We start from the raw sequence: 26,842 nt of genomic DNA on the forward strand, positions 1-26,842 counted from the left end.
AGAGTTCTCCAGCTTGTCCTTCAGAACCGAGGGAAGAATGGTGTTGAAGGCACTGGAGAAATCAAAGAACATGATTCTCACAGTGCTTCCAGCGGTCTCCAGGTGAGCGAGGGAACGATGTAGGAGGTGAATGATGGCATCATCCGCTCCAATGCCAGGCCGGTAGGCAAACTGAAGTGGGTCTAGTGATGAGCTTGTTAGGCGCCGAAGCTGAGCCAGGATAGCTTTACATACAAAATATGTAAACTGGTTTACAGTGAATGAAACTCACAACTGTTAAATCTACAAAAAAGAAGTTAATTTCACACAACAATTGTTGTATATTCATAGAATATTTCCTGTATTTTTTTTACATGTAATAATTGCTTATTGTGGATCCATAAATTGTAAAATTAACAGGGAAATATCAACCAAAAAACAAATTTGAACTGATAAAACAACTGTGAAACTGTGCATTTTAAGTGGAGCTGCTCTGTATATTATACATAAAATCTATTACTATGCTGTATTTTTATGTTTTAATGTAAAAGTTTAAATCATAAACCTGCAAACTTCTTACTGCTATGCCTACACCTAAACATGCAAAAATACATCTTCAGAAAAGACAAGTGAGGAAAATATCACTTTTGGGAAATTTATTTTGCAGCCATCATCAATAAAACAATTGACAACAATTGGATGCATTTTTTTCAACTTGCACAACAGTCACACAATTCAATCAAAATGCTATAAAACTGTGGAACATTCCCGCAAAGCAACAACCATCTTCATTAAACAAGCATGTGGCAGACCCTCTACCAGAAAAAGTTACATAGCAACCTGTTAAAACAAAAATGACATATTGTGCGAAAATTACTGTAATCACCATCCCGCGCAACACGCACTCTGCTGTCACCACAACCATGGCCCTGGTCATAGAAAACACATGTGTAGTTACCGTACCAAAACATCAGGAAACCACCTGTGGGGAAACAAACCTATGAACACTGCAGTAACAGAACTATAGAAAAACAAACAAACAAACAAACAAAAAACTGTGGAACATTCCTTCAAAGCAAGGACATCTTCATGAAAAAAGCAGGTGGCGGACTCTTGACCAGAAAAAGTTTCAAAGTACACATTGTGGACAGTACAAAGTACAGATTGTAACAATGTAAAAGCTACCAGTCCATGAAGTGAGTCAATATTCAGGCTTAACGCCACTCGTGGTCGGAGAGATCCTGAATCAGGGTGAGGACTCGAGGGTTCTTGTTGGAAAGATGCTTCAAGTTTTTGTTCTCTTTTTTGGTTCCTTTTTCTGGGTTTATGGAGAAGAAACAACTGTAGAATAAAATCATATAGGAGCATATTAAGCATTTTAATTGGTCAGTTAAAAAATAGTTACAACCATATAAGTACACATACACAGTCATGGCCAAACTGCAACAACAGTTGGTTTCCCCAAATTCAAGACAAAATATAACCAAAATGCTTTGGGAAGTGAACACTGCATGGTCAAAAGTATTGGCACCCTTCACAACATGTGTCTTTTGCAGTGATAAATCACACTTTAGCATTTTAAAAATCCAGCCCAAAGGTTATAGGTAGTCAGACGTCAGCTGAGTCTTGGTCTGGCCCCGAGTCTTAGCCAGGCTTGTACCCAGATTCAGATCCCAGACTCTCAACCACAATTGTTGTAACGCAAGAGTCTCAGGTCTGAGAAATAAGAAAGACATATTTGCTCACCTTTGAAGAACTTCCAGAGTGGAAGCCAACTCAGATAATGGATGTTAAAATTGTAGTAGCTCCCGAACATGATGCACAATGCAGAAATAAATGAGGATATGTTTGTGCTGATGAGGTTCCGATCAAGACTCAGCATGTATCTTCTTAAGGAATAGCAGGACTGTCCTGTGAACAAATTATTTAACAAGTTATATTAATAAGCACTGCAGTACATGACATTCTATAAACAGTGCAATAAAAAGAGAGAGAGAGAGCTATAAAACAGACTTACCAAAGACAATAATAGTGGGTGTCAGAGACACTTGCTCCAGTTGCACCTCATCTGCCAGACATGTATCTTCTACATGGAAAAGCATGAACTCCTCCTCCTCTTCAAAGTAGCTGAACAGAAGCAGGACCACCTCTTTCACATCATCTGAGCAGCCACTCTGCGGTCCCCGTATCCTCTTAAGCCTTGCATCAGTCTGAAGGAACGTCTTGCTTTTGCTGACACCAACTGTGGTCATGCAGTCCAGAAGACCTTTTCCCCTTCAAATCCAAGTAGTCTGTATAAGCAGTTAGCAGCTGTCCTTGCAGTTTAAGGTAAAAGAGACACATGTTTCTGAGATAAGGCTGACTATCACTGGCTGAACTAGCAGATGACCCGCGCGGGAGCTTGGGATTGTTTACCTAAACGGCCCTAAACCGTTTCCCATTCATTCTCTATAGTAGTGCTAAACAACTACGGATGTAATCTATTTTTGGCCACTACGGTCTTCCGGCGCTGTTGCGAGTTTGAGATGCTGCAATTTTTAAAAATCTCCACTTTTAAATTCCGGGAGACAAAACAAGTAACTCACCGCTTGCAACACATCTCAACGATCCTCGTTCATTGATCAAAGGTAAGAAACGTCGTTTGCAATAAGAGTAAACCAACAGAATACATTTACAGGTGTATATTACAGGTAATAGACGTGTTGCGATTGCATTTACGAAGCATCCATCGCTCGGTTAAAGACAGTGGGAGTTTATCCGGTGTTGTAAAGTGGCACGGTAAAAAATGAATGAACCTGCTCCTTAAATAAATCGCGTGTTCCATTCACGTGTTTTACTGTTGAATAAACTTGGTAGGTTTCTGACTGCTGTGACACTGACATTACAATAATGTGGTATAATTAATGCTAAATGACTTAACCTGCATTTTTTTAAATTGGTATTGCATTCATGTTGTAATGGTCAGTAATGTTATCTATACGATAGTCTTGATATCTCACTAACATGAGCAATGCCCTCTAGTGTACGAATAAACACGATAGCTTAAATAGGTATGTCAATAATCTGCCTGCAGTTCTTATGTGCCATGACTACTAAGCAGTTGGCACAAATTTTGCATTAAACCATGAAAGGTTTTTATTTACAGACAGAACAGTTTGTAATGCCTGGAGAAAAAACACTTATATCGCAAATGTTTATTCAGATTTTGTCTCTTTATTGTTCTCCTGCATCCTGCTTGTCTAAACCCAGCCACAATGTGCAGCAAGATTATAACCTGAAATGTCTTTGTTTCTGTTTGGAATCAATTTTGTTTAATATAATTGTTTATTTTTTCACTGCATGTTAAGATGCACAAGAAAGTTGCGCCATATCCAGGGAAAATCTCTGTGGTGTTCCGCAAGGGGCCACTTGGATACCTTCTCCAGGACCTGTCAAAAGAAGCTCGACGGATTAAAAATGACCCCAAACGTCAGCACAAGTCTGCACCTGTGAGGGAGGACGTTGTACGTCAGAATGCTCTGACTGTCGTCTATCAGAGAGGAGGGGATGCGTCTGACATGAAGGAAGTGCAGGGACAGTACATCCTGCAGTTTGGAAAGTATAAAGGGAAATCTTTCTGGTGGCTTCTGGGGAATGATGTCGGATACACCATGTGCCTGATCAAAGATCTCCAGAAGCAAGAGGCTGCAGGGACCTCTGTGGAAGAAGGGCATAGCAAGGAGAGCTTGCATTCATTTGTACAGTATGCCCTCAGCTTTGCAGAGATAAAGACTCTTCTGAACTACGAGGCCAGCAGAGTGAGTGTTGCTGCAGAAGCCTCTGAGGATGATCAGCTGGTTGGCGTTGGCTCACGAGCCAAGAGCACCTGGAAGGAGATTTGGGACGGCAGAGGTGACAGCTATGCAGACTTTATCATGAGGAAGAGCTGCAGTCAAGGCACAGATGCATAAGCTGCAGCAGTACCTGCGGAAGAAGCAGCTTATGCATCTGCTTCCACAAATGCTCCAACTAAACCCCTGGGTAAGTTGTTTTAAGAATATTTTAATAATGTTGTTGATGTGACATAAGTTCAGTATATATTTATCTAATTGTTGCCTGCATCATAAGGATGGATGAGGATAAAGACCTGGAGGACGCAATGCTGAGCATCTCACCTGTAAAACTACAAATGCAGAGCTGTAAGTACTGCGTTATTACTAAATGTCAGAAGTCTGTTTCTGTCTCATATGCCTCTGTCCTCTGTCTCTGCATAACTAGTCACTGTGCCAGCAGCAGCAGGGTCCACACCCAGAGGATCTTCAGGAGCAAACACAGGTTTTCAAATGAAAGGTTTCAGAACTGGAGTACAATAGTTTTCCATGAATTGCTCTGCAAACTGAGCCTGAACTTGAACTTTTATATATTGTCTTGTTCTTGTTTTGTGTGTTCTGGCCATGTTCCTCTAATAGTATGGTTGTATGCTGGCATTATGCTAACTGTCCAAAGGACTATGAATTGATACCAACCACAAAGAGTATGTGTTCTTGTTCTCTATGAATTTGTTAAAAACAAATTAAGTAGCAGTAGTTACTAACACCTGAATGCATGTTGTTCACTGACTTATACCGCTCCTCCTGCTTTGATGTGAAGAGGTTAAAATGATTTGGTTTGGCATTTCTGTTGCATATAAATATATTACATTTGTTTTTCAATGAGAAACAGGAGTATGGATGTGTGAGTTCCTACTAACAGCAACACTCATATACAGTGTAAATTATGAAGTTGCTGACAAGTTTTCTTGTTGTAGTTCCATCTGCGGCGCTGTCCATACCACCGTCCAGTACAACTGCTGAACTTTAGGCCTCATCAGCCGATGGTACAAAACAACTATAATGTTTTTCACATAATTAAATGTTCTTTTTATTGTGTCTAGAGTAAAAAAAAAGTTTTTTCTATTACTATACCTGTAGGTGCAGCCTCAGGTGTGAAGAGGAAGTCACCTGTGCCCCTCCCACAGGAGCTGGCATTTCTACTAAAGGAGACCACAGGTCAGTCAAACAGAAAGGCCTGAGTCAAATCCTGGTCCCTCTCTATTTTCATTTATAGTTGATGTTCAGTTAAACATCTGCTTAAAGCATAGATCATTAATGATAGCATATTATTCACGCTCACGTTACATTTTGTCATCTTGCTCATAATTTGCACAAATGAATTACAGAATGACTGCATTAATTTGTTTCAGGACCGAGTACAGATGCTGCTTCCACATCTGTGCGCAAAGTGCTGACTTTTGAAGACAGCAGCGAAGATGGTGAGCGTATACAGCATGTCTTTTTTTTTCTGTGTATTCCAACAGCAACAATATAAGAGTAACACTGTTTTGTCAAATATTTATGTTTCAATCCCAGCTCCTTCAGCTCAGCCAGCTGTTCCAGTTCCAGTAAAGTAAAAGTAAAGTGTAAAGTAAAGTGTGCGTGTTAGTCCCCATAGGGAAATAGTTCCTCTGCATTTAACCCATTCACCCAGTGAAGCAGTGGGCAGCCACCAGTGCAGCGCCCGGGGAGCAGTGTGTAGGGACGGTACCTTGCTCAGGGGTACCTCAGGGTAGCCGTTCAGTGGAGTCGAACCCCCGACCTTCCGATCATGGGGACATCACTCTACCTACTGAGCTATCCCTGCCCAGTGGCTGGTTATGAGTATGACCTCAGGAGCTGGAATTGTTCTCCGCACCAGAAGCTGTGGATGAAGACTGAGCTTCAGGACGTTGGACTGTGGCCTGGGTCTCGACCAGTGCGTCACACAGGGAACGCGATTTCACTCTGGCGTCTCCCTCCACAGCCTGAGATCATAGATACAGTGGCTGACCTACCATTGCCAAATTTCTTCCAGCTCCACCCCTTCTTTATTTGGAAACCTGAGAGTGCTATCATGGTCAGGTTAAGAAACAATTATATCTTGCCATGTCTCCATGGTTGCTTTCGTTCACAAGTGGTCTCTGCTGGTGTGGGCAGGCCACGAGTAATTGTTTGCACCAGTGGTGAGTATTACATCCTGTCCTCACGACTCTGCTGCAGGGCTTGTCAGAGGAACTGGTTTGCTGACAATCCACGATGGCTGGAGAAACTGCCCAAAAGGTTTACCAATATTCTCCCTGCTTTACTTACATACAAAAAGGCCATCTGCAAGACTGTTATGAATGAGCTCAGGAGGACTGGCAAATCTCCAGCAGACATGGCAAACCAAATAAATGAACTCATGCACCTCAAGTACGAGCAAGCTCACCTGGCGTACCTCCATGCCACAGATTTGGTCTGAGATTCTGAGGCAGGAGCACGTGGACAGAGGACCATTGGGCAGTTCCTGAGGAAGGAAAATAAGCCACAGGAGTTCAGGTCTTATGAAGACCCACATGCCTGGTGTGGCGTCTCTGTGTCCAGCCATTACCTGACTGACTGCCTGCTCAATGAATTCCGATGTCAACATCCAGCCATATCTAAGGAGCTCGGAAAGAAAAGCGTCTGGACTTCTTTGAGTTGCTTGAAGATGTTTCACCTCTCATCCGAGAAGCTTCTTCAGTTCTAAGGTCAAATGGTGGAGAGTCCCAGATTTAAACCCAGTGGGAGTTTCCCCCCAAAGAGGGACAAAGGACCCCCTGATGATCCTCTACCTAATCACATGAGCCCAGGTGTGAAAGCGGGTGTGGGTCACAATCAGCCAGGGTTTCGGGGGAGCTCATTGTGAAACCTGGCCCCACCCTATCATGTGATTTCCTGAGGTCAGATGGCCCAGGAAGCCATTTACGTCCACTGTGAGTGACCATCTTTGAACAGAGGCGGTGGTTTACGGCACCAACTGTATGCCATCTATAATCCAGTTTTGAGATCCCTTCCCAGACGCCTTAACACCCACTCACATCCTGGGCCATCTGACCTCAGGAAATCACATGATAGGGTGGAAAATCTATCGTGGGATGCCTGGAAAACTACTTCTGCTGTTGTTGCTGCGGCCACATCTGGACCAGTGGCAAACAGCTGTGCCTCTCAAACCCACTAAAATGAGAACGTTATTGTAAAACTGGACCTGTTCCACTGCCTGAGGTGATTTTCGCGGGAGTGCACCTCTGAGCATCATCCTCTGTTCAGCACTTTCTGCCAGCTTCTCTCTGCTGCATTCTCAGTGGTTGATCAGGCGGACCGGAAGAGGCTCCAGGAAGCTTATAAGTTCTGTGGCATCCATCCTGCTAATCCCACAAAGCAACACATACGGGAGCACTGCAGGATCCAAATACCACAACCCACTGAGCTGCTGAACAGAGTGGAAAAGGTCCTGAACCATTTTCACCTGGCCACAGACCCCAACAACGTCCCACTCTTCAAGCCATCCATGCTGAAGGTGTGGCACATTCAAAGAGTGCACATTCTGCGTGGCTGCCTCAGTGACCCTGGATTCCTGTCCGAGGCACTTCACAGCAGGAGGGTTATCATTTCCACCAGGCCCAGTGGATTACCAGGACTCATGTATCCACTGAACTATTCCAGGCCCAGGGCATGACAGGGGTGGCACAATGGAACTACCAAAGACTGGTGGACCTTGAGCAGCCAGGTGTCAGTCTCCCTTCTGTTTTTGAGTCAGCTCTAGTGGTGGAGTTGAATGCAGCCTCCAGAAGAGTGACTGGTCAGGAGAAGTGCCCTGCACTTCACCTCTCTGACAGAGACACTGGAGAGCGATTTGGGCTTGAACACAGAGAGCCAGGCTGCCGTCCAGTCCCTCTGAACTGGGACAAACACAAAACCCTGAGAAAAGATGAATCGGCTGCCCTTTAGCCCCCATCCTCTGTTCCAAAACCTGTGGCTGCCCAACTTCAGGTTCCAGCAGCGGGACCCTCCTCCAGCCTGGCACCGCTAGGTGTGGCATCCCCTGCACCAGCACCACCTGTCACCCACCCTTTCTCTGGTGCACTTTTAAAGCAGGAGTTAGCATCAGAAGACACCCAGCAACCTACAACAGTCATGGGTAAGTTAACATAATGGTATTGTCAAACTGTAATTACTAGTATTATTATTATTAATATATACGTTATTATTATTAGTTCATTGCATGATATATGAGTAACTATTACTATTGTTTCCCAGAAATCTCTGAAGCTCTACCTCTGCCGATGCGGGCCTCACCAAGGAGTGCTCGCACTGGACCTATAAAGACAGGTGGACAGGTTTTTGTGCTGGACCACACACGCTGGACACGACCCATGAAAGAGGCAATAGATGATCTGTTGGAAAAGTACCATGGGAAGAAGGACAACCTGAAGCTTGTGGATCAAGATTATGCAGACATGGTCCATCGCTCGGCTACAGATCCCAACAGCCTGCTGCATCCCACATCCAAGGTGCACATATCCCCTGTATGTGAAGCACTTGGCTAAACTTCTCAACTAGGGCTGGGCCATATTATACCGTACGGTAATACCGGTATAATGTTAGGCAACGATAGGAAAATGAAATATCGCGATAGAATATGAGTAAAACACGTGCCTTTTTTTTCATACGCACATGGCCGATTGTTGAGTGAAACAGATAAACCAGAATTGGTTTGTAAAAATGGTGCAACTTCAGTGATGTGGAACTGGTTTGGTGTTTGTCCGTCAGATACACAACAAAGCACATTTTTTTGCAGAACATGCAAGCGGCCGTCGTTATTGTCGTATTTGTCGGACTAAGATGCTCTTAAATCTGGGAGTAATCTGGGTCCTAAACTCTGTATACTTCAGGTCAAACAACACTGCAGCATCACTGAGAGTTAAAAACTGTCTAAATTCTTTCATCTTTAATAAAACGATCAGCATTGCTGCTTTACCAGGTGTAACTATGAAGTTTAACTTCCAGGCATCCATGAAAACAAAATTTATTATATTTAACGGAGTTAGAAGTTAGCAGGAAGCTAGCGGAAGTTAGCTCGCTAGTTTCGCTAGTTACCTAAGCATGATATAGCATGTTCTGACTGAGAGATTTCTGAAAAAAATCAAACGTACAGCTCTGCTATCACTTCCAACATAAATGAAGACAGGAAACTAAACAGCAGTGACGTTTGTAGGGTTACTGAAGTTGGGCTAGCTGGTATATAATGATGTGCTACGTGATCGCTAGCGACACAGCTATGTTAGCATAACATAAACAGTGAAGCTGGAGGACGAACACTAACACTTTTCCACTTATAAAAGTTAACGTGAAGGTTCCTCATGGTTAGAGACAAATGCAATTGCATGGCAGGATGCTGTAAACGGACCACACTTCAGTCAGGAGAACAACTGAGATAATCCATCCACAATACGAGGTTAGTCATTAATATACTGCAACAACATGGGAATAGAGCAGCTGCCAGAGAATTCAACATTAATGAATCAATGGTACAGAAGTGGAGGAAGCAAGAAGAATGAGTTTAATAAAGTTTGATTTATCTGACTGCTTTGTTTTGCTTAATGTGCCTTATAATCCTGTGCACCTTATGGTCCGAAAAATACGTACTGCACACTGCAGTTTAATGTTGCAAAGCACCTCTTTTTAACTTCAGTGGATATTATACATAGTTATGCTCAGGATATGTCAGCCCATTTCTACTGGAAATGCCTTTTGGTTAAACTCTCAGCAAGGAATTTGCATTTGCACTGTTACATTTTTATAAAGCTTTAATGTACATAAAAACCAGCTTCTTGCTTAAGTGAAAATAAATAGAAGGTTGTCTTTTTGCGCTAGTAATGTTGTGGAGTTGTATTTTGTCTCGCATCAATTATATCGTCAGTTATATCGTTACCGCAAATTTTCAAATATATATCGTGATAAATATTTTTGGCCATAAATCCAGAGGAACTAAACTTTGTTGTTGTTTCTTTGGGCTCAATTTTGCCTGAGGCTGAAATTGATCTGATTTCTGACAAGGACACAAAATGTTTTCTTCTTTCAGAAGAAAACATTTTGCCAATAATCAGATAAAAAGATTGTTGAACCAGGTGGTATTCTCTGGAGTTTAAGACCAAAACTGAACTCAGTGAATTGACATTAGACTGGAATTCATAAGATGAATAGAAATACTGCTGAAGCTGAATGATATATATATGTGCGTGTGTGTGTGTGATCTTTGTTTTCTCCAATTCACCAGGTCTGTATAGTTCAGTATGACTGTGGTACATGATACAAAAGAATAAATACAGAAGAATAAAAACTTTATGTGAATAACTTTACTCTTCTTAAAAATAACTCATAAAACAAGTAAAAGTACAAATGTGTACAAGTTAGAGACTTCCTCAGTAAGTTTACACTCTTTTGGAGTGATTTTAATTGTGTGTTAAAGAAGAAAGAGATTAGAGGTAAAGTAGAGGATGAAAGAGTCCATCACTGAGGCCGTCTCTCCTGCATGAAGTCCAGGTGCTGGTTTTCCAGTGTGTGCGTCTGATGGCCCAAAGCTACCTCGGAGCTGTAACAACATCTTTCTCCAGTTTTACTTCTCATCGTGGTAACACAAGTGGTGTTCCTGTTTAAATTTAAAACATCTTTAAAAAGTAATCACATACTTTTTCGGTGATGTGATTTTTTTTTTCTACTTAGCGGGAATATATTGTCTGCTAAAGATTGTTGTGACTGTTAGTTAGGGTTAGGGTTTTTCTTTAAATAGCTTGGGGTCCCTCTAATCGGGAAGGACCCCCAGCTGTTGGGGGAGATCAAAAGATACTAGAAATGCACAGCATGGGTTATGGAACCAGTTTCCTGCAGTCATAACTGTATTTCAGTCAAAATGCTTTTCAAAAATGCATGTAGTTATTTTAATAAAATAAAATAAATGAGATTATTATATGAATAAAACAGTTAAAATAAGGCTGGCAGGACCATGTCCTTTTCTGCATCAGAAGGGAATTTAATTTATTCATTTAACTATTTATTTATTATTTATTTCTGTTATTCATTTGGCAGGGATAATGTCAAACACATTTATTGTATACAAAAAAACAAAACAAAAAAACCCACTGAAAATCAAACCAACCAGCTTCCAACCAGAATATAATAAACATTTAATTAATGCAGTAGAATTGCAACTGGAGGTGACACATTCATTATTGTGCTTAATAACTGCATACCTGAGAACCTTTCAGCCATGTTTTTAAACTATAATTAAAACTCTCCAAAAGTATTTGTGTAAAAAGTTCTAAATTTCCACTGACCGTGCTGAAACACAAATAATTAACTAAATTAATATAAAAAAAACGTTGAATGAAATTTAACACAACAGCCCTCTGCAAATGAAGCTCTTGTTAAGCCTAACCATTGAACCAGCACTACAAGTTGATAAATGTTATTCATAAAAAAAGGATCTACAGACAATAAACCAACTTTAGCCATAGTGGATTTAGCTTAGATTTGATTGGATTTCTATAAGCTGGATACCTATCCTCAGTAGAATAACTCTAAAAATGTAAAAACAAAACAAAAACACAAAAAAACAAACAACAATGGTTGCTCAATTTGCAAAATATGTACACATATCTTCGTGTTTCTTATGACATTTTTTCACAGACCCAATGCAGAGAAGCTCCACATGAACGATCATTCCACAAAGTGTTAGCAGGAGTTCTGATATGAGCACAGTCCTCTTCACCCCACCGTGTGTCTCCAGCACCATTATCAGGTTGATTACTTTCCCAATATCTGGAAGGTCCGTAAACAACACATTTAGTATTGCTGAGAAAAGAAATGAATTAGATTAGAAAAATGTATACAAGCACAAAAGCCCGGAAGAAAAACACCTTTTAGATCAGGGAAGTGCCAAAAGTAGTGTCTATTTTTGTTACTTGTTTAGTTTCTACTGGTGTTGAGTAAAATGTTTAGGTGATAATATGCCATACAAAAATGCCACAACTCAATCTTTAAAATTATTTTTATTATTATTATTCAGTGATATCTTAAGTCCGTTAATGAGGTCATTTCTACATGTGCAGAAAATATGCTGCATGAGTGAAGACTTACTTTAGAGTCAGAGGAGTTCCGTCTATCCATTTCCACTTTCCTTCTTCTTCTTTGTCATTTAAACCAATCCAGGCTGGGTTCTGAGTGAGTGTAATGAGGTAGTTCTATTCAACAATAAGAAATTCTATTTAAATGACAATATAGTTCAGTATGTGGGTGGGGTTTTTCAGTTTTATCTGAGCACATAGAAAATGATCAAAGATTTCACTTGATACAACTTAAGCTTTTAATATATCATTTACAATGGTGTTATTACAACTTATACATCATTGCTAGGCTGCATTTTTATTTGCTTTCCCCTCCCAAGGGCAGGCTGTTGCCATCATGAAATGTTCACAAATTCTAACTCTGTTGCTCCACATTACATTAAACTTATTTTAGCAGGAAGTAATCTTCAAAGCAGCAGTTTTCTACGTAGTTATTTTGAAATCTAAATAATCACACAGATAGTAGTCCATATAATTGTTATAATCTGCTGATATATCCACATGGACATATCATGGGATTCCAGCAAACAAAGATTCTAAATATTTCAGATTACTCGGTGTACACCTCTATGTTATGCGTGTGAGTTTTCTTGTTTGCCTTCAGCTTAGTTCTGTTGGTATTTTGACCTCATTAGTTGGTGTCCCTTGTGTCTTCTTATTACTTTTAATTCTTGTCTGGTGATTGTCTTGATGTTGTTCAGCTGTGTCTCATTCCCTTTTGATTTCAACTTCCTTAGTTTGCCCTGAAGAATATATGATCCTGTCTCGCTTTCTCCCCTGTGTGCTGTCTGTTTGTTTTGGTTTGGTTTTAAATTTGCTTCATATTTTACATTTTTGTATCTTGGACCTTTACATTCAGCGTAAAAAATGTATTTATTTATTTAATTTTAATTTGGGTCTACTTTCTGCATAGACTGACACACATTTATAAATATGAAAGAAAAAACACCCACATGCACACAGACATTTTACCTGTTCTTCAGGGCTCTCTATCACCACTAGATCTGCTCCTTTGTTTCTGCAGTCCTTTCTACCTTCATCCCAGGAACCAGACCTTTCAGAGAGGAGATAACAGCTGCAGCTGAACATGCTCCATCTTGAAGGACACGTTTTCTCTGAAAGAAAGATTGAGCACAAAATACAGCACCAATTTACTCATACTAATAATGAAAGTAACCAAAATTTGTGTCACTCAACACACAACAACACAACAAAATGTTGGTCATCGTTATAAACTGCTTGTTTTAGATACCTGGAACATCACTTCTCTGGTAGGGAAGGAGTCTGAGCATTTGCAGGAGGTTTACAAATACTTCCTGCAAATACACAGCACGGGTTATAATCAGTCTCTGGCAGAGACAGTCAGAACCTGTAGCTTGAGGTTTTCCCAAGCTTTAAAGTAGACTTTGACCTTAAGGCTGGGGAATGGATCCTTGCTACTGGTGAAGCTTATGAACCAAGCAGCAGCTCAGAGTCCTCAACTGTCTTGGAGTCCCTTGATGGGGTGCTCGAAGGACCATTTTCAGAAACTCCTTTGCAGGCAGCACCAACCTGCGACAGGAATGTGGTCATTTTCTTTTGTTGCGACAACCCCCAAACCAAAAGGTTTGCACATGAGGCCTGGGAAATTGTCACCCAAAGACTTGGGTGTGTGATGGCCTCATGGGAAAAAAAAATCTCTTTTTGGAAGTCTAAGAGAGAGGAAGCCATCTACCACTACCACGTGTGGGGGTGAGGGGAAGAGGAGAAGAGAAAGAGACTCAATAACTAAATATTAACAGCACATACAAAGACTTACTCTGTTTAGACATCATCTGAAGCCTTTCAAGTTCCTTGGTTTTCTCAGTGAGGTTTGCCTGGAGCAGGTCTCTCTCCTCAGTCACGAAGGAAAGGTTGTTACTGATGGCAGAGAACGCTGCTGCTGAATCACGTAAGGAGTTGCAGTCTGAAACAGATTGAGATGGATGCTTCTGAAACACAAAACATTGCTTCCTTCCATCATTCATTCATACTTACTGTGTCTGTAATTATGTGAATTAAAGTCAAAATATTTAAACTTTTTTAAAGTTGTTTCAGGATAGGCTGATAGAGTTTTGAGTCTCTTCAAATGAAGAACCAGACTCACAGCTGACACCAAGGATGATGAGTCCAATCAGCAGGAAAAAACTCAGCAGGCCCAGAGAAAGAATAATAACTAAATTGAAACCCCTCTTAGAGCTCCTTGGACCTGAAAAAAAGAAAAGATCAGTGAAGCAGTGCACTGTACAAAAGATTAAAGACCATCACAAATGATAAAATACATCCGTTTTGTTTTCTGCCACTTCTTTCTTACCTGTGTAATTTGTTGAATGTGTTGGGTAGGAAAGTTTGGCACAATCCACATTAGCGTAAATCTCCTCCATCGTTCCGAAGGCTGCAGACTGTTTCTGTCAGCTCTGCCGCACTGGTCATGTAAATTGTGAAAGTAATACTGATTTCAATCACTTGTTTTTCATCATTAGAGGAAGTGAAATGTTTCAGATGTTATTAATATCGTTACAAAACCATTGAAACTAGCTGTGATCCAGAGGTGTGGACTCGAGTCACATGACTTGGACTCGAGTCAGACTCGAGTCATTAATTTTATGACTTTAGACTTGACTTGAAAAAATGTTCTAAGACTTGTGACTTGACTTGGACTTTTACACCAATGACCTGGGACTTGAATTGGACTTGAACCGGTTTACTTGAAAAGACTTGATATTTCACCCCAAATATAAAATTTAACATGCATATTATATAGAGATTGAAAATGTGACGTCATTCAGGGGTAAACCGCAAAGGATTCTGGGAACTCATGGCAAGAGGTACTAGCGCACGCAGGCTTTCAATTGAAATCAGTCACACAGCGATAAAAAGAAACACAAAAATGTCAAGAAGCCGTTGTATTATTAACTGCAATAGCCGGTCGCATGACAGCCACGGGAAGCCGACGGGTAAAGAGATCGGTTGTTATCGGATTACGTCGTTGAAGAGAAATTGTTCAAGCCATGTTTCCGAAGTAACAAAGACGCGATGGATGGCCTGGATTGCAGCCATTCAAAGATCAAATATAACGTCCCAGAACACTCCAGCTCACAGGTTAGTCTGCTCCAAGCATTTACACGAAGGTCAGTGTTTTTTAGTAGTTAATACGTCATTTTCATAACATAATTGGTGATATAGGTTACAAGCAAGTCTGGCGCTGAACAGAAATTGTCACGCTATGCTCCTTTATTTATTGTGCATAAATAGTGAATTGTCCTGACACAATATTGCGTTTCGCCTCTGTTATTATGGTACATTGACAAAAACATATACTTTTATTCACAGGATAAAACAGGTTTTATGTATCACTAATTGCCCAGTACGATTACAGCATACAATATTATTGTCACTGCTACATTTCTGTAATGCTGCCAGAAATTATTTCCACTACTAATTAATTACCGTTGAGCTCAAAGGTCCTATTAATAAACTGTTAAGGAATGTGTATTTATGACGACAATTTGTGAGACTGGTAAACTTATGATAGGTACGATGGTCTTTCGTTCTACACGGTGCATTTCAAGGTCCTGCACCCATCCGTCGGTAAACTGTACCTGGGCTTGTTGCAGTGACCTGAAGTTACTAAACTTCATGAGTGTGTGCACTCACTCCAAGAACCGTATAATTATAAATATGCATATAAATATGCTACGATGAGATAGCTGACTTCATCTAACTAGCAAATGTTGTCCAGGCTACGTTGGTGATGCAGTTTTTTTTAATGTGTATGATATTTTTGTCATGCGATTTTAAAGCCGGTCCTACAACCGCATCCAAGAATAACATGCAGCTTATCTCAGAACTGTCGGTGAAAACTATTCTTGGAGCTAGGTTTAATTGAGCTGCATTTTATAGAGGTGCAATTTCACAATTTGTGTATATTTTCTAAGTTCACTATTTTGTCATGTGTTGAGAAAAACACAGATTTTAAAATTACATGGTCTAATATTTACATTTAGCATAACTGCAACATTCTTTTTTCTTTTTTTTTTTTTTAAAGACTCGAAAGGACTTGAAATTCAAAGTTTCAGACTTGTGACTTGACTCGGACTTTTACACCAGTGACTTGAGACTCGACTCTGACTTGCCTGACATTACTTGAGACTTGACTTGAGACTTGAGGATAAAGACTTGAGACTTACTTGAGACTTGCAAAACAATGACTTGGTCCCACCTCTGCTGTGATCTTCAAAAGAAAAACAAAAGGAATTTAAACTTTCTTTCTGTTCATAGTTCTCTGAAAAACTTCCTTAATCAAAGAAATCACATAAAAGATCTGAACCTCAGTCAAAGACCTTTCACTTATCGAAAGTATCCATGCTAATAGAATTTGTCAGGATATTTTAGAGGTTACTGACTCAAAATGATTTATAGACATTCATTTTGTATACTGAAACTGTTCAACTGTTGTTTTTGCAACCGTAACTCGAACCTCTCTTTCTCTATAGATATAATGACAAGGCACGAACACATATACACAATAAAAAAACAAAACAAAACGAAACCTCAACATTAAAAGTGCTCCTATAGGAAAAAGTCAGGACCACTAGATGGAGCCACTGGAACTTGTAATGCTGTAAACTGTGTGTCCATTGCAAAGAATAGGAAAGGTTTGTTTAATCAGCAGTGCCCTATGTCACCCTGTATCTTGCTTGTGTCACATTAGGTTTTTTGTGCTTTCTTGTTGTTTTAAATATCTCTGCTTAATTGTGTTCTTGTTGTCTGTTCAGATCAGATCAGGCTTTTTTTGTACCCTGTTTTATTTGTATTTGTGTTTTTCTACTTTCTTTTGTGTGTGTGGTGTTTGTGAGGCTGTGTGTGTGCAGACAGGTGTATTTCGTGGCCCTTGTGGACCCTTGACATGATTAGGTGTCCAGCAGGAGTCTTGGAGCAGGGAGCAGCAGCACAGAGGAGCTGATGGAGTCCTGAGCCCAGAGCTGGTTTCTATTGTCCCCAGTAATTGGATTTGGTCTGGGAGGAGAGATGGCAACCAGTGAGAGGCTGCGATCATTAGGTGTGAATGAGACATGTGGTTCGAGGGCTGAACACACAACCCCACGCAAATATGCGTACACACAGACACACATTGGTATTGTATGTGTGTGATACACGTGCCCGCTAATCCAGATTAGTAAGAAATCGTCAGCCCTCATGTGTTTTAAGATCATTTTGTAAAAGATCTCCACAGCAGTGAAATATAAAAAACAAATAGCAGAACAGCATTTCTATATTACATTGCTGCCATCTTCCATCATAATATTACTGTCAGTACACAGTGAAGAGGGATGTTTCATGGTCACCAGGTAGGACAGGCCTCACTCTAGAAAATCAGTGTTTGTGGCAGCAAACTCAGATAAATCCCTCCTGTGCTGCAAAGAAGGTATTCACATAAAACATCCTGGTTAGTTTTCAGGCTTAGCTTCACCAGGACAACCAGTCGATATACAGAGATATACACTCACCTGTTGCTCACCCACTGTGACAGCTCTGTTTATGGGTGTCTTTGTCCTCTTATGGGGAAAATGTAATTAGTAAACTAAATTAGAATAAATGTATCTGAGAGGTTCCTCTGTAGTTAATCTCTGCTTCAGCCTAACAACTCAAAGCACTAGTATTATGCATAACTACATCTCTGACTAAACCGCCAGATACCCTGTTGCATTATGGTTAATGTGGTCGTTTGGCTTTGACAAGTGAATGGTAAATAGACTGGTACTTCTATAGCACTTTTCTGCTCTAAACAGAGCACTTATTAACCCAATTACACACACTTTCACAAACATTCACACAAACACACACACACACACACACACACACACACACACACACACGGATGCACATCAAGGACACCTGTTGTTCACTATCTTGCCCAAGGATACTTCAGCACACAGGCAGAGTAACCACTAACCTTCCAACAGATAACCCACTCTACCTCCTGAGCAACTAAGAGAACAAATTATTGTTACCTTAAAAAAGAAAAAAAGTTTTTGTTTTTTTTAAAAAACACTTGTAAGCTTCCCATTTGCTTAGTTTAATATAAAAATAATTATTCAGTTGGTTTCTGAAAAAATAGTGGTTGGCTCAAAATATAGGCAAGTAAAAATTAAACACAAGCAGACATTCTTCAGTTTGACAACAAGCATCAGTGTCAAAGTGTCCAGCTTCTCATGCAAAAAATACACATTTAATGAAGAGCTGATTTGAAAATATTTTACAGGTGTACGGGACTGCGTTAATGAGGGAGATGTCTTTTTGTGTTCCCACAGTGAGATGGAGCAGATGATGCTGGCAGAGAGACAGAGTGGCTGCGTCCGAGGCGGGTCCCAAAAAACCCCCCGCAGATTATTGTCAAAATAAAAAGACACTAAGCATAACCCGTGTGTGTGAGGGTCCTGTGTCACAGCCATTTTTGGGGGCAGGGATAGCTACTGAGCTATCCCTGCCCCCAAAAATGGCAAAGTGGTCGCCCCATGATCGGAAGGTCGGCGGTTCGAATCCACTTAACGGCTACCCTGAGGTACCCCTGAGCAAGGTACCGTCCCTACACACTGCTCCCCGGGCGCCTGCTTAGTGGGCTGCCCACTGCTTCACTGAGTGAATGGGTCAAATGCAGAGAAAAACAAGTAATTTCCCCATGGGGATCAATAAAGTATCCATTATTATTATTTTTATTAGGATGCTGTTGAAGCTGTTTCCAGTGCAAAGACAGTGAGTGAGTTTTATTCGAAAACACAGGACACTTTGCACATTTGCTGCTTTGATGTCATTCTACTTTGCTACTTGAATTATTCTTGAGATCATGCGAATTTCAGGAATTCCTATATTCATATTCAGAATTCCTGAAATTCGCATGGTAAGGTGGGGCCAGGTTTCACAATGAGCTCACCCGAAACTCTGGCTGATTGGGACCCACACCCAGTTTCACACCTTGGCTCAGGCGATTAGAGGATCATCAGGGGGTCCTTTTGTCCCTCTGTGGGGGGATACTCCCACTAGGTTTATATCTGGGACTCTCCACCATTTGACCTTAGAACTGAAGAAGCTTCTCGGATGAGAGGTGAAACGTCTTCAAGCAACTTAAAGAAGTCCAGACGCTTTTCTTTGCAAGCTCCTTTGACTACGATGACCTGGATGACTGAGAATCTTCACAGACATATTCTTGAGATTGAGCTTCCTTTTTTTTCACCACTGAAACATACACTTGTTGCTCTTTCTTACAGACCAGCACGTGTGCAGCATATTGCTCAACTCGCCTGAAGTCTTTCAGGTGATCTGACCAACAAACCTCTCACTAAAATGAGACCAGTGCAGTGTGCTGCTTATGGATTATTTGCATAGAAAATTTGTCCTATGTTTGTTGAGAGTGCATGTTCAGCTTACTCTCAACGAGGGAAAAACATTACCTCAAAACACATACGCACACAGTGTTTCCATGGGGACCAATCAGCCACTCTTCTTTTCAATAGCGCGCGAGTGAGTCGAGGTAGACGTCTATTGTGTTGTGTGTGTTTGGGGGGTCAGGGTGGTGGTTCGAGAGGGGTTAGGGGGAGCAGTATTAAACAACACACTAGACAGATGAAAGCGCTGCACATCCTTAAATCTAATCATAATTTAGTCATCAGTACAAGATGGTATGCTCGAAAGAAAGAAAATAGGCAAGACTGACAGGACGGCAAGAGACAAGAGTCCATAAGTCAAGGGAAGGGAGACGGGAGATTGCTCTCAGATGGAAAATGATGGACAGAGACGGTCTTATTCCTAAAGATGATGCTTAATTGTTGCTTCAGTCCACATATTCAGCAACAAACACTTAGCCTAAAAGGATTTCTGATGCTCAGATACACTGCAGCAAACACAGATGACTTAGGTGTGAATAACGATGCCTAATCATCCATTTAGGAAATGCAAAATTATTACTATTATCTTATTACTATAATTATATTACTATTATTGGTATTACAAATGGAATTACAGCTGCTCAGTTGAAATATAGCAAAAGCAGAAGTGTCATATTCACATCTGAATTATTAGTGTTGACATTTAAGGCAGAAAACGATCTGTCCATGAAGAGGCTTCTAAACCAGAATGTCAAAAACTTTAATTAAAACTTGAGATGAAGGTTTTTTGTTTGTTTGTTTGTTTGTTTTGTTTTTGCAATAATTTCTAGAATAGACCATTCCTAGTCCTGATCCCCTTCCTCACAACTTATACAGGAAGCATTTTGGAGCAAAAATGAAGAGAAGCAGTCTGACTGGGTTTTTTTCTCAAATGGGAAATTTGAAAGCTTGCCTTATGTCCATAATAGTGTTTAACACAACTGCAGCTGTATTAAATATTAACATCCTATTTTCATTATTTTACATTTTTCACAAGCTCAGTAGAGTGTCTAAGATAAAGTACTTGCATTAGGAGAACTTTACTAAACCTGCTGACCACTCAAAGAACTTTAGAGTGCAAGTCTCATTTCAGCAATAGTTGTTTATTCCATGCACATCAATCACTTTATCGACCTCACATCCACGGTCAGTATAGAATCACCATTTAACCCTGCATGTCTTTGGACTGTGTGAGGAAACCTGAGTACCCTGAGTAAACCTGCCCTCCCCCATCTAGAACCAAATAACTTCCTTTTATGAGTTTTTAATAGAAGTGTGTCTACTGACTATTTTGAAGGTGAAAAAAGATTTTAGAAAGATTGTGACTGTTTCTGCAAAATAATTATTTAAGTTCCAGAGTTACCTATAAACATTCATGATGAAATTCAAAACAATTTTGAACACTAGAACCTGTAGTTTATTTATCTGATGGGGCCATAATTTCAAGAATATGTTCCAGAAGCAAATCAGAAATTCTGCAAAAAGTTTTGGTGTAAACTTGTTGAGATGTTGATGTTACACAAGCAGAAACATGACTGATAAAAGTAAATATTTGGTTGATAGAATCCTTTGATTACTGATGTAAATTTAAATAAATGTGTTATAGGTTTTAACTATTGGTGCTGCCCAAGTGTGACTGGGTTTTGCAATGTATTAGAAACAGCTTTCCATCTAACAGCTGAATATATGTTTGAAACATGCTTAAAAAACCCCAACACAATTTCTTTTTAGCATGTATGTTTTCCCCTTCCCTTCGGATGTTATCATCCAGTGGATGTTATTAGAGGTAATAAAGTCCATTGAGTGGACTGATAACATCTGAAGAGGGTGGTTCCTTCCACATTCTAAACAAACAGAAGTAGGAAAATGGCATAATAAAAACACGATATCAGTTTTTTATGCAGCTAAACTTATTATGCACCAGCATTAGGATACACTGTATGTAATATTCATTGGTGATAAAAAAAATTTTTCAACAGATATCAAAGTAACACTGTGAAGAAAGTAACCAATGAAAATGCAGAAACACACTCAGCTGAGTCAATTGCCCCAGAGCATGCTGGGTTCTTTCCTTATGACAACCAGTATTAAACCAGTCATACGGATACTAAACATGGTTTATTAACTCCACATATTTCATACTGTTCGCCTTTATTTCAAAATAAGAGCCCAAACTTATTCAAGGTAATTTAATTTAGGTTAACAAACAAATCATCAACCAGCACTGAAAAGGCAAAATTAACAAATTTTTTACCTGCATAACCCAAAGGTCCCTGAATCCTTGTACAGTTATGATTCTGTCTGTCGCTCTATAAGCATTTATTTGAACCTCTTACCTATCTTTGTGTTTTACACACCATTAGTCAAAGTATTCATATAGCCAGAGTGTCAGTTATTCCCCCAAACAATATACATGAAACTACATGTCAATGGTTTTGGAAAGGGACAATATTAATTCAATGTGTCTGTAATAAAGCATCTTGTGTTGGCCCCATACATCAATTCAGCCCCTGTGAAACATGGGTTGGAGGAGAATTACTGTGCTTCTCTCTGTTGGACTGACACTTTGGGTGCTGGGTCAGCTTCAAGCACCCCATTAGCTGGAAACCATTCTCCACCTCTTCTTTGTCCTGTTCTCTTTGGTCCTCTCCCCATCTTGGTCAGATTTGTGTGTGTAGACGCATGTCATGAACTTTTCTTTGTAAGACTAAGTAAATGCACTACCTTCTGCTACTAAGTGTGGTATTGATCACACCTATTATGGATTTTTATCCCATTTCATGATAATGAAAATAATGGAAGTGCCCTGTGTGCAACAGAATTGGTTTAATGCAGAACACGTCACTGAAAGATGGAGAATGGCTGCTGGGGAAATCTCAAAAACCTACAAATAGCAACGAAATGAGGAAAAGAGTTTTTTTTTTTTAAAGAAATGTTATGAAACTTTTATGTTAGAAAATGCAAAGTAATTCTAGTGTTTTAATCCGGTCGTTAAGCGATGACGTGACGAATCCTACTTCCGGGCCTAAAGTAGTAATAATAATAATAATAATAATACATTTTATTTAAAAATAGTGCCTTTCAAAGCACCCAAGGACACTGTACAACAGGTAGTCTGCGTTTAATATGGCTTTTGTGTTGTTAACATGTTTAATGTTTTGTATTTTCTTCTATTTAATCTCAAAAAGCTCCTAAAACAGTCAGTGATCACTGTTAACCTCCCTCGGCTTTTATTCCCGCTAATCATTTATTTAAGCTCAGTTTTTAAAACCTTAGCATGTAACTACAGCCCAGCCCATGCAGCAGTATATGAATGACTAACCTCATATTGTGGATGGATTATCTCAGTTCTCCTGGCTGAAGTTTGGTCCTTTTACAGCATCCTGCCATGCGATTACATTTGTTCCTGACCACCGAGAACACTCACGTTAACTTTTATCGAGTGGAAAAAAAGTTAGCTTGTTTATATTATGCTAACATAGCTGTGTCGCTAGCGGTCACGTAGCACATCATTATATACCAGCTAGCCAAACTTCAGTAACCCTACAAACGTCACTGCTGTTTAGTTTTCTGTCTTCATTTATGTTGGAAGTGATAACAGAGCTGTATGTTTTAATTTGTTTCCAAAACCCCGCAGTCAGGACATGCTATATTGTATTTAGATAGAAGCTAGCAAGCTAACTTCCTGCTAACTTCTAACGCCGTTAAATGTCATAAATTCCATTTTCATGGATGCCTGGATGTTAAACTCAACTGTTACACCTGGTAGAGCAGAACGCTGATCATTTTATTAAAGATCAAAGAGTTTAGACAGTTTTTCAACTCTCAGTAATGCCATAGTGATCGTTTGATATATGGACCTGCAGCGGAGTTTAGGCCCAGGCACGGCTAGTGACGTCAGACTTAACGACCGGATGATGACGATGATCGTGATTATTATGGTTTTAATCTTCAGCATTGTCTTCTTCTTCTGGACGCTCCTTTTAGGGGTCACCATACAGGATCATCTGCCTCCATCTGACCTTCTTCCAATCATCCTCCTCTGTCACACCAGCACTTTGCATGTCCTTCTTCGCTACATCTTCTCTGAGGTCTTCCTCTTTTCCACCATCCCTCCTCTACACATGGCCAAACCATCTCAGCCTTTCCTCTCAAACTTTGTCTCCAAACTGCTTAATCAGAGCTGTCCCTCTGATGAACTCCTTTCTGATCTTGTGCATCTTGGTCACTCCCAATGAAAAGCTTAACATCTTCAGCTCTGTTACCTCCAGCTCCACTTCCTGTCTTCTTGTCACCATCATCATACATCACAGCAGGTCTCACTACCATCTTGTAAACCTTCAATTTGATGTTATCTTTCATATGCTATCTTTCACCCCTGCCACTCATCTCCACCCACTCCATCCTGCCTCCGTTCTCTTTTTTACCTCTCTTGTGCACTGTCCAAATTTTGGAAGGTTGACCTCAGATACTTAAACTCATCTGTGTTCACTGTCACTGCTCCTTGCAGTGTTACACCTGTGTCCCTCTCATTCAAACACGTTTTGTTTTGCTTCTACTGACTTTCATTCCTCTTCTCTCCAGAGCATACCTCCACCTCTCTGGGCGCTCTTCTTCTCCTTTCCTCTTCCTTTGCCCTCAGCCAACAGTAGCGTAGATTCCACTTGCAACCCGTTAGCCAATGGCACTAACGTAGGCCCACATTTTTTTCCCCTGTTTATTATCTGCATGTTCTGTTTAGCAAAGATTGTATACCTTTTGCTTTTCCTGACACAACCCTACTCATTTATCCGGGCTTGGGACGAACAGGAGTACACTGCCTTGTGGCTTCTTCTTCTTTCTTTTTTTTAGCACATCTTTGTAATATATTTCTGTGCTTTTTCTTCTTTCTTTGTTCTGTCGATGGTGTTATCTGGTTAAATAAATGTCAAAATAATGGGAAAAAGGAAAAATATGTCTGTGAAGGTTCTCATTCATCCAGGTCATAGTCTAAGGAGCTTGGAAAGAAAAGTGTCTGGACTTCTTTAAGGTGCTTGAAGACTTTTCACCTCTCGTCCGAGAAGTTTCTTTAGTTCTAAGCTCCACTCTAAGGTGGAGTGTCCCCCCAAGAGGGACATGGACCCCCTATTGATCCTCTACCCAATCACGCAAGCCAAGGTGTGAAAAAGTAAAAAGGAAAGCATTTGGAAATATTGTTCATATTGTTCGGTTTGAAATTGCTGCTCAGGGCCTTTTGCAATTCATAGCACTTATCATTGTTGTTGTTGCTGAAGTTGTTTTTGGTGTATGTGTATATTTTTTCAGGGAAATGTTTTTAAAATATGTATTTGCTTTTTTATTCTACTTACTATGAAGAAGTTTCTGTTTATTGGTTTGCTTGTTTTTCAGGGGTTAAATAAATGTTGATCAAAAGAGACACTTACCTGGTTTTGCATATAACTTATAACTTAATAGTAAGAGGTTGGATTTAAATTTGTTGCTGATTTCACTATGTAATAAATTCTTCAAATTCTTTCAATAATTTTTTTTTCATATTATATTTTCACTAATGTTTACATTGTGTATCTGTATGTGTGTATTTGTGGCGCATGCTGCGTACAATAGTCAAATATTACACGGAACCTTTATCCCGCTAACCCGAGTTGCACCCAGAGGAGTGTTTCGTTGACGGACTGTCAGATGACATAATGGTAAACACAGTAAGGTGAGTCAAGAATTATGTGATATAGCTTGTGCAGGGCACCAGTTCCTCCATCTGAAAACACCAGTAAAGCACTAGCGCCATGCGATGGTGCACATTTGAAAAAGTGAGCCGTTTTATCTCGTTTTTAAATGACATTGATCAAGGATGGAGAGAGGCTAGCGTTAGCTGGGAGCTAACTAGCCCCGGCTCACATCACTTTAGCTGGGGATGAGCACGGGCCTTTTTCAGTCAGCTTTAGGAGTGTTCCATCGACTTTCTGCATACATTTATTTCGAAAGAATTTAGACGATGAACTAGACGCGTTAGGGGAGCTGACATGGGCAGCAAATTCATGTAAGTGTCGGAATGTCTAACTGTGGCTTCACCTTTGTCAGTGTTTCCAGCTGAGTGATGCTGACTGTGTGTTTGTGAACTGAAGTGCACAGGGCTGAGGCTGATAGTTTTTCATCTGTACCTGCTATCCCAGTTAAATGTCAGCATAATTATTGTCGAAAGCTGCTTAAAACGAGGAGCTAATATCCTTATAGATGTGATGCATTCAAGCATCTATGAAATGCTTTGCGTTTTTTTTTTAAATTAAAAAGTTAAATATGCTGGTGTGTTCAAGTCCGTTGGTCTAAAATATGGATATGGGAGTTCTATATAAAATAATTTAGAACTCGTATATGAAATCTTGAGAGGAAGGATTGACACTCAGCAATAAAGCAGTCATTCACACAGTACTCATGTTTTTGTGTAATTGGATCCCTAGGTTGGTTCTACAGTTGTGAATGTTTAAATCTGCAGCCTCAATCGAAATAAAAGCTCAGTATAACATTAAAGATGTGACAAAAGTGAGCCCAGGGGAACCTGATGTGCACCTCATCTCTGGCAGATTTTCATTTTTGTTTCTGTGCAAACGGCTTTGCACACTCATGGCTGTTTCTCCGTCAGGTTCATGATGTTTTCATCTGGAAACGATCCAGCTGTCTTAAAGGAGGTGCCACAGAGAGTGCTTTTTCCACACTCTGCAGTGTAACATATCCCAAACCGCCTCAGCTGGGTTGAGGTCAGGTGATTGTTGATGTGAGGCCATGTGCTGCAGCACTCCATCAGTTTGTATCTCGGTGAGACAACTCTTACAGAGCCTGGAGGTGTGTTTTTAGATTTTTATCCTCCCGTAAAGCAGATGGTGTTCCCCCAACTGAACTCGAACCTGAAGGGATGTTGGGTCACTGAAGAATTATGTTACTCTGCTGATTAGAATTCATCATACATCTCCAACAGTGTCACTACCAAAGTCCGTCCACCATTAAAGAAAGGTTGGTTTTTACTTTTTGCTTTCTTGGCATTGTACTAAGCTGATTGTAGGGCTATGTCAGCATGTGTGAGTCAACAGGAGTTCAGTGGGAAGCTCGATGAGTAATCAACCTTGATGACGATGCAGTATTAGCTCACAGCTATATCTGCAAGCAGATGATGTCATGGTAAATATGTTCATAAGAGATGATACATAGTGTTGCCAATTAAATGGATTACAAGGTGGTCAGTGCTCGCTAGATGTACACAGCAGTGAATTCTTGGTGCAATCCAACTTCGATCATTAAATTCTATCTATCCATTTTTTGTTGTTGTTTTTTTTTTATAGCTTTTTTTCTTTCAAAAACACAACCTAAACAGATTGTCATAGCATTTGCTATGGGTAGTTCTTTATTTACTGTGCTTGGGTTTGCTTGAATCAACTGGGTGTTGTGTTTGTGG

At 40.2% G+C, this 26,842-nt stretch overlaps 4 protein-coding genes and 1 pseudogene across 7 annotated transcripts in view; 3 read left to right on the plus strand and 2 right to left on the minus strand.

Annotated features, from left to right (window-relative positions):
- Positions 1–699: 699 nt before the first annotated feature.
- On the minus strand, positions 700–2,393 carry LOC147310897 (uncharacterized). The gene is made up of 3 exons (XM_086267858.1): positions 1,997–2,393; positions 1,726–1,890; positions 700–1,320 (listed from the first exon to the last, which is right to left on the minus strand). The coding sequence occupies exons 1-3, from the start codon at positions 2,229–2,231 to the stop codon at positions 1,304–1,306; spliced, it is 417 nt and encodes a 138-aa protein (XP_086123984.1). The 5' UTR covers positions 2,232–2,393; the 3' UTR covers positions 700–1,303.
- Positions 2,394–2,503: 110 nt separating this feature from the next.
- LOC147310898 (uncharacterized) lies at positions 2,504–6,779 on the plus strand. Of its 2 annotated transcripts, XM_086266655.1 has the most exons (6): positions 2,504–2,606; positions 3,327–3,999; positions 4,087–4,834; positions 4,929–5,006; positions 5,201–5,269; positions 5,367–5,601. In XM_086266655.1, the coding sequence occupies exon 2, from the start codon at positions 3,327–3,329 to the stop codon at positions 3,927–3,929; it is 603 nt and encodes a 200-aa protein (XP_086122781.1). In that variant the 5' UTR covers positions 2,504–2,606; the 3' UTR covers positions 3,930–3,999; positions 4,087–4,834; positions 4,929–5,006; positions 5,201–5,269; positions 5,367–5,601. The 2 variants fall into 2 exon arrangements, with proteins under 2 accessions (XP_086122781.1, XP_086122780.1); XM_086266654.1 differs by lacking the exons at positions 2,504–2,606; positions 3,327–3,999 and having other exon boundaries at positions 4,092–4,834; positions 5,367–6,779.
- On the plus strand, positions 6,778–10,107 carry LOC147310899 (uncharacterized; annotated as a pseudogene). The gene is made up of 2 exons (XR_015125285.1): positions 6,778–7,971; positions 8,091–10,107. The product of XR_015125285.1 is annotated as an uncharacterized LOC147310899 (transcript).
- A 516-nt stretch (positions 10,108–10,623) lies between these two features.
- Positions 10,624–16,316, minus strand: LOC147310900 (C-type lectin domain family 10 member A-like). The gene is made up of 7 exons (XM_086266656.1): positions 16,165–16,316; positions 14,289–14,399; positions 14,082–14,183; positions 13,755–13,901; positions 12,929–13,071; positions 11,970–12,073; positions 10,624–11,651 (listed from the first exon to the last, which is right to left on the minus strand). The coding sequence occupies exons 2-7, from the start codon at positions 14,356–14,358 to the stop codon at positions 11,501–11,503; spliced, it is 717 nt and encodes a 238-aa protein (XP_086122782.1). The 5' UTR covers positions 14,359–14,399; positions 16,165–16,316; the 3' UTR covers positions 10,624–11,500.
- An 8,491-nt stretch (positions 16,317–24,807) lies between these two features.
- Positions 24,808–26,842, plus strand: part of plekhm3 (pleckstrin homology domain containing M3) — a 49,530-nt gene continuing 47,495 nt past the window's right edge. Inside the window, exon 1 of one of the 2 annotated variants that reach the window (XM_086266806.1) lies at positions 24,808–25,102. The gene's annotated coding sequence lies outside the window, so the exon portion shown is untranslated. Of the gene's footprint in view, positions 25,103–25,944; positions 26,404–26,842 lie in introns of those variants that run through there. The other variant, XM_086266805.1, reaches the window with a different exon arrangement.

The sequence above is a fragment of the Aulonocara sp. 'chitande type north' Nkhata Bay genome, linkage group LG16, assembly GCF_057382095.1.
Source record: "Aulonocara sp. 'chitande type north' Nkhata Bay isolate Kocher_YH1m ecotype deep benthic linkage group LG16, A_spYH_male_GT1.1, whole genome shotgun sequence".
In the NCBI taxonomy this organism is placed as follows: Eukaryota; Metazoa; Chordata; class Actinopteri; order Cichliformes; family Cichlidae; genus Aulonocara; species Aulonocara sp. 'chitande type north' Nkhata Bay.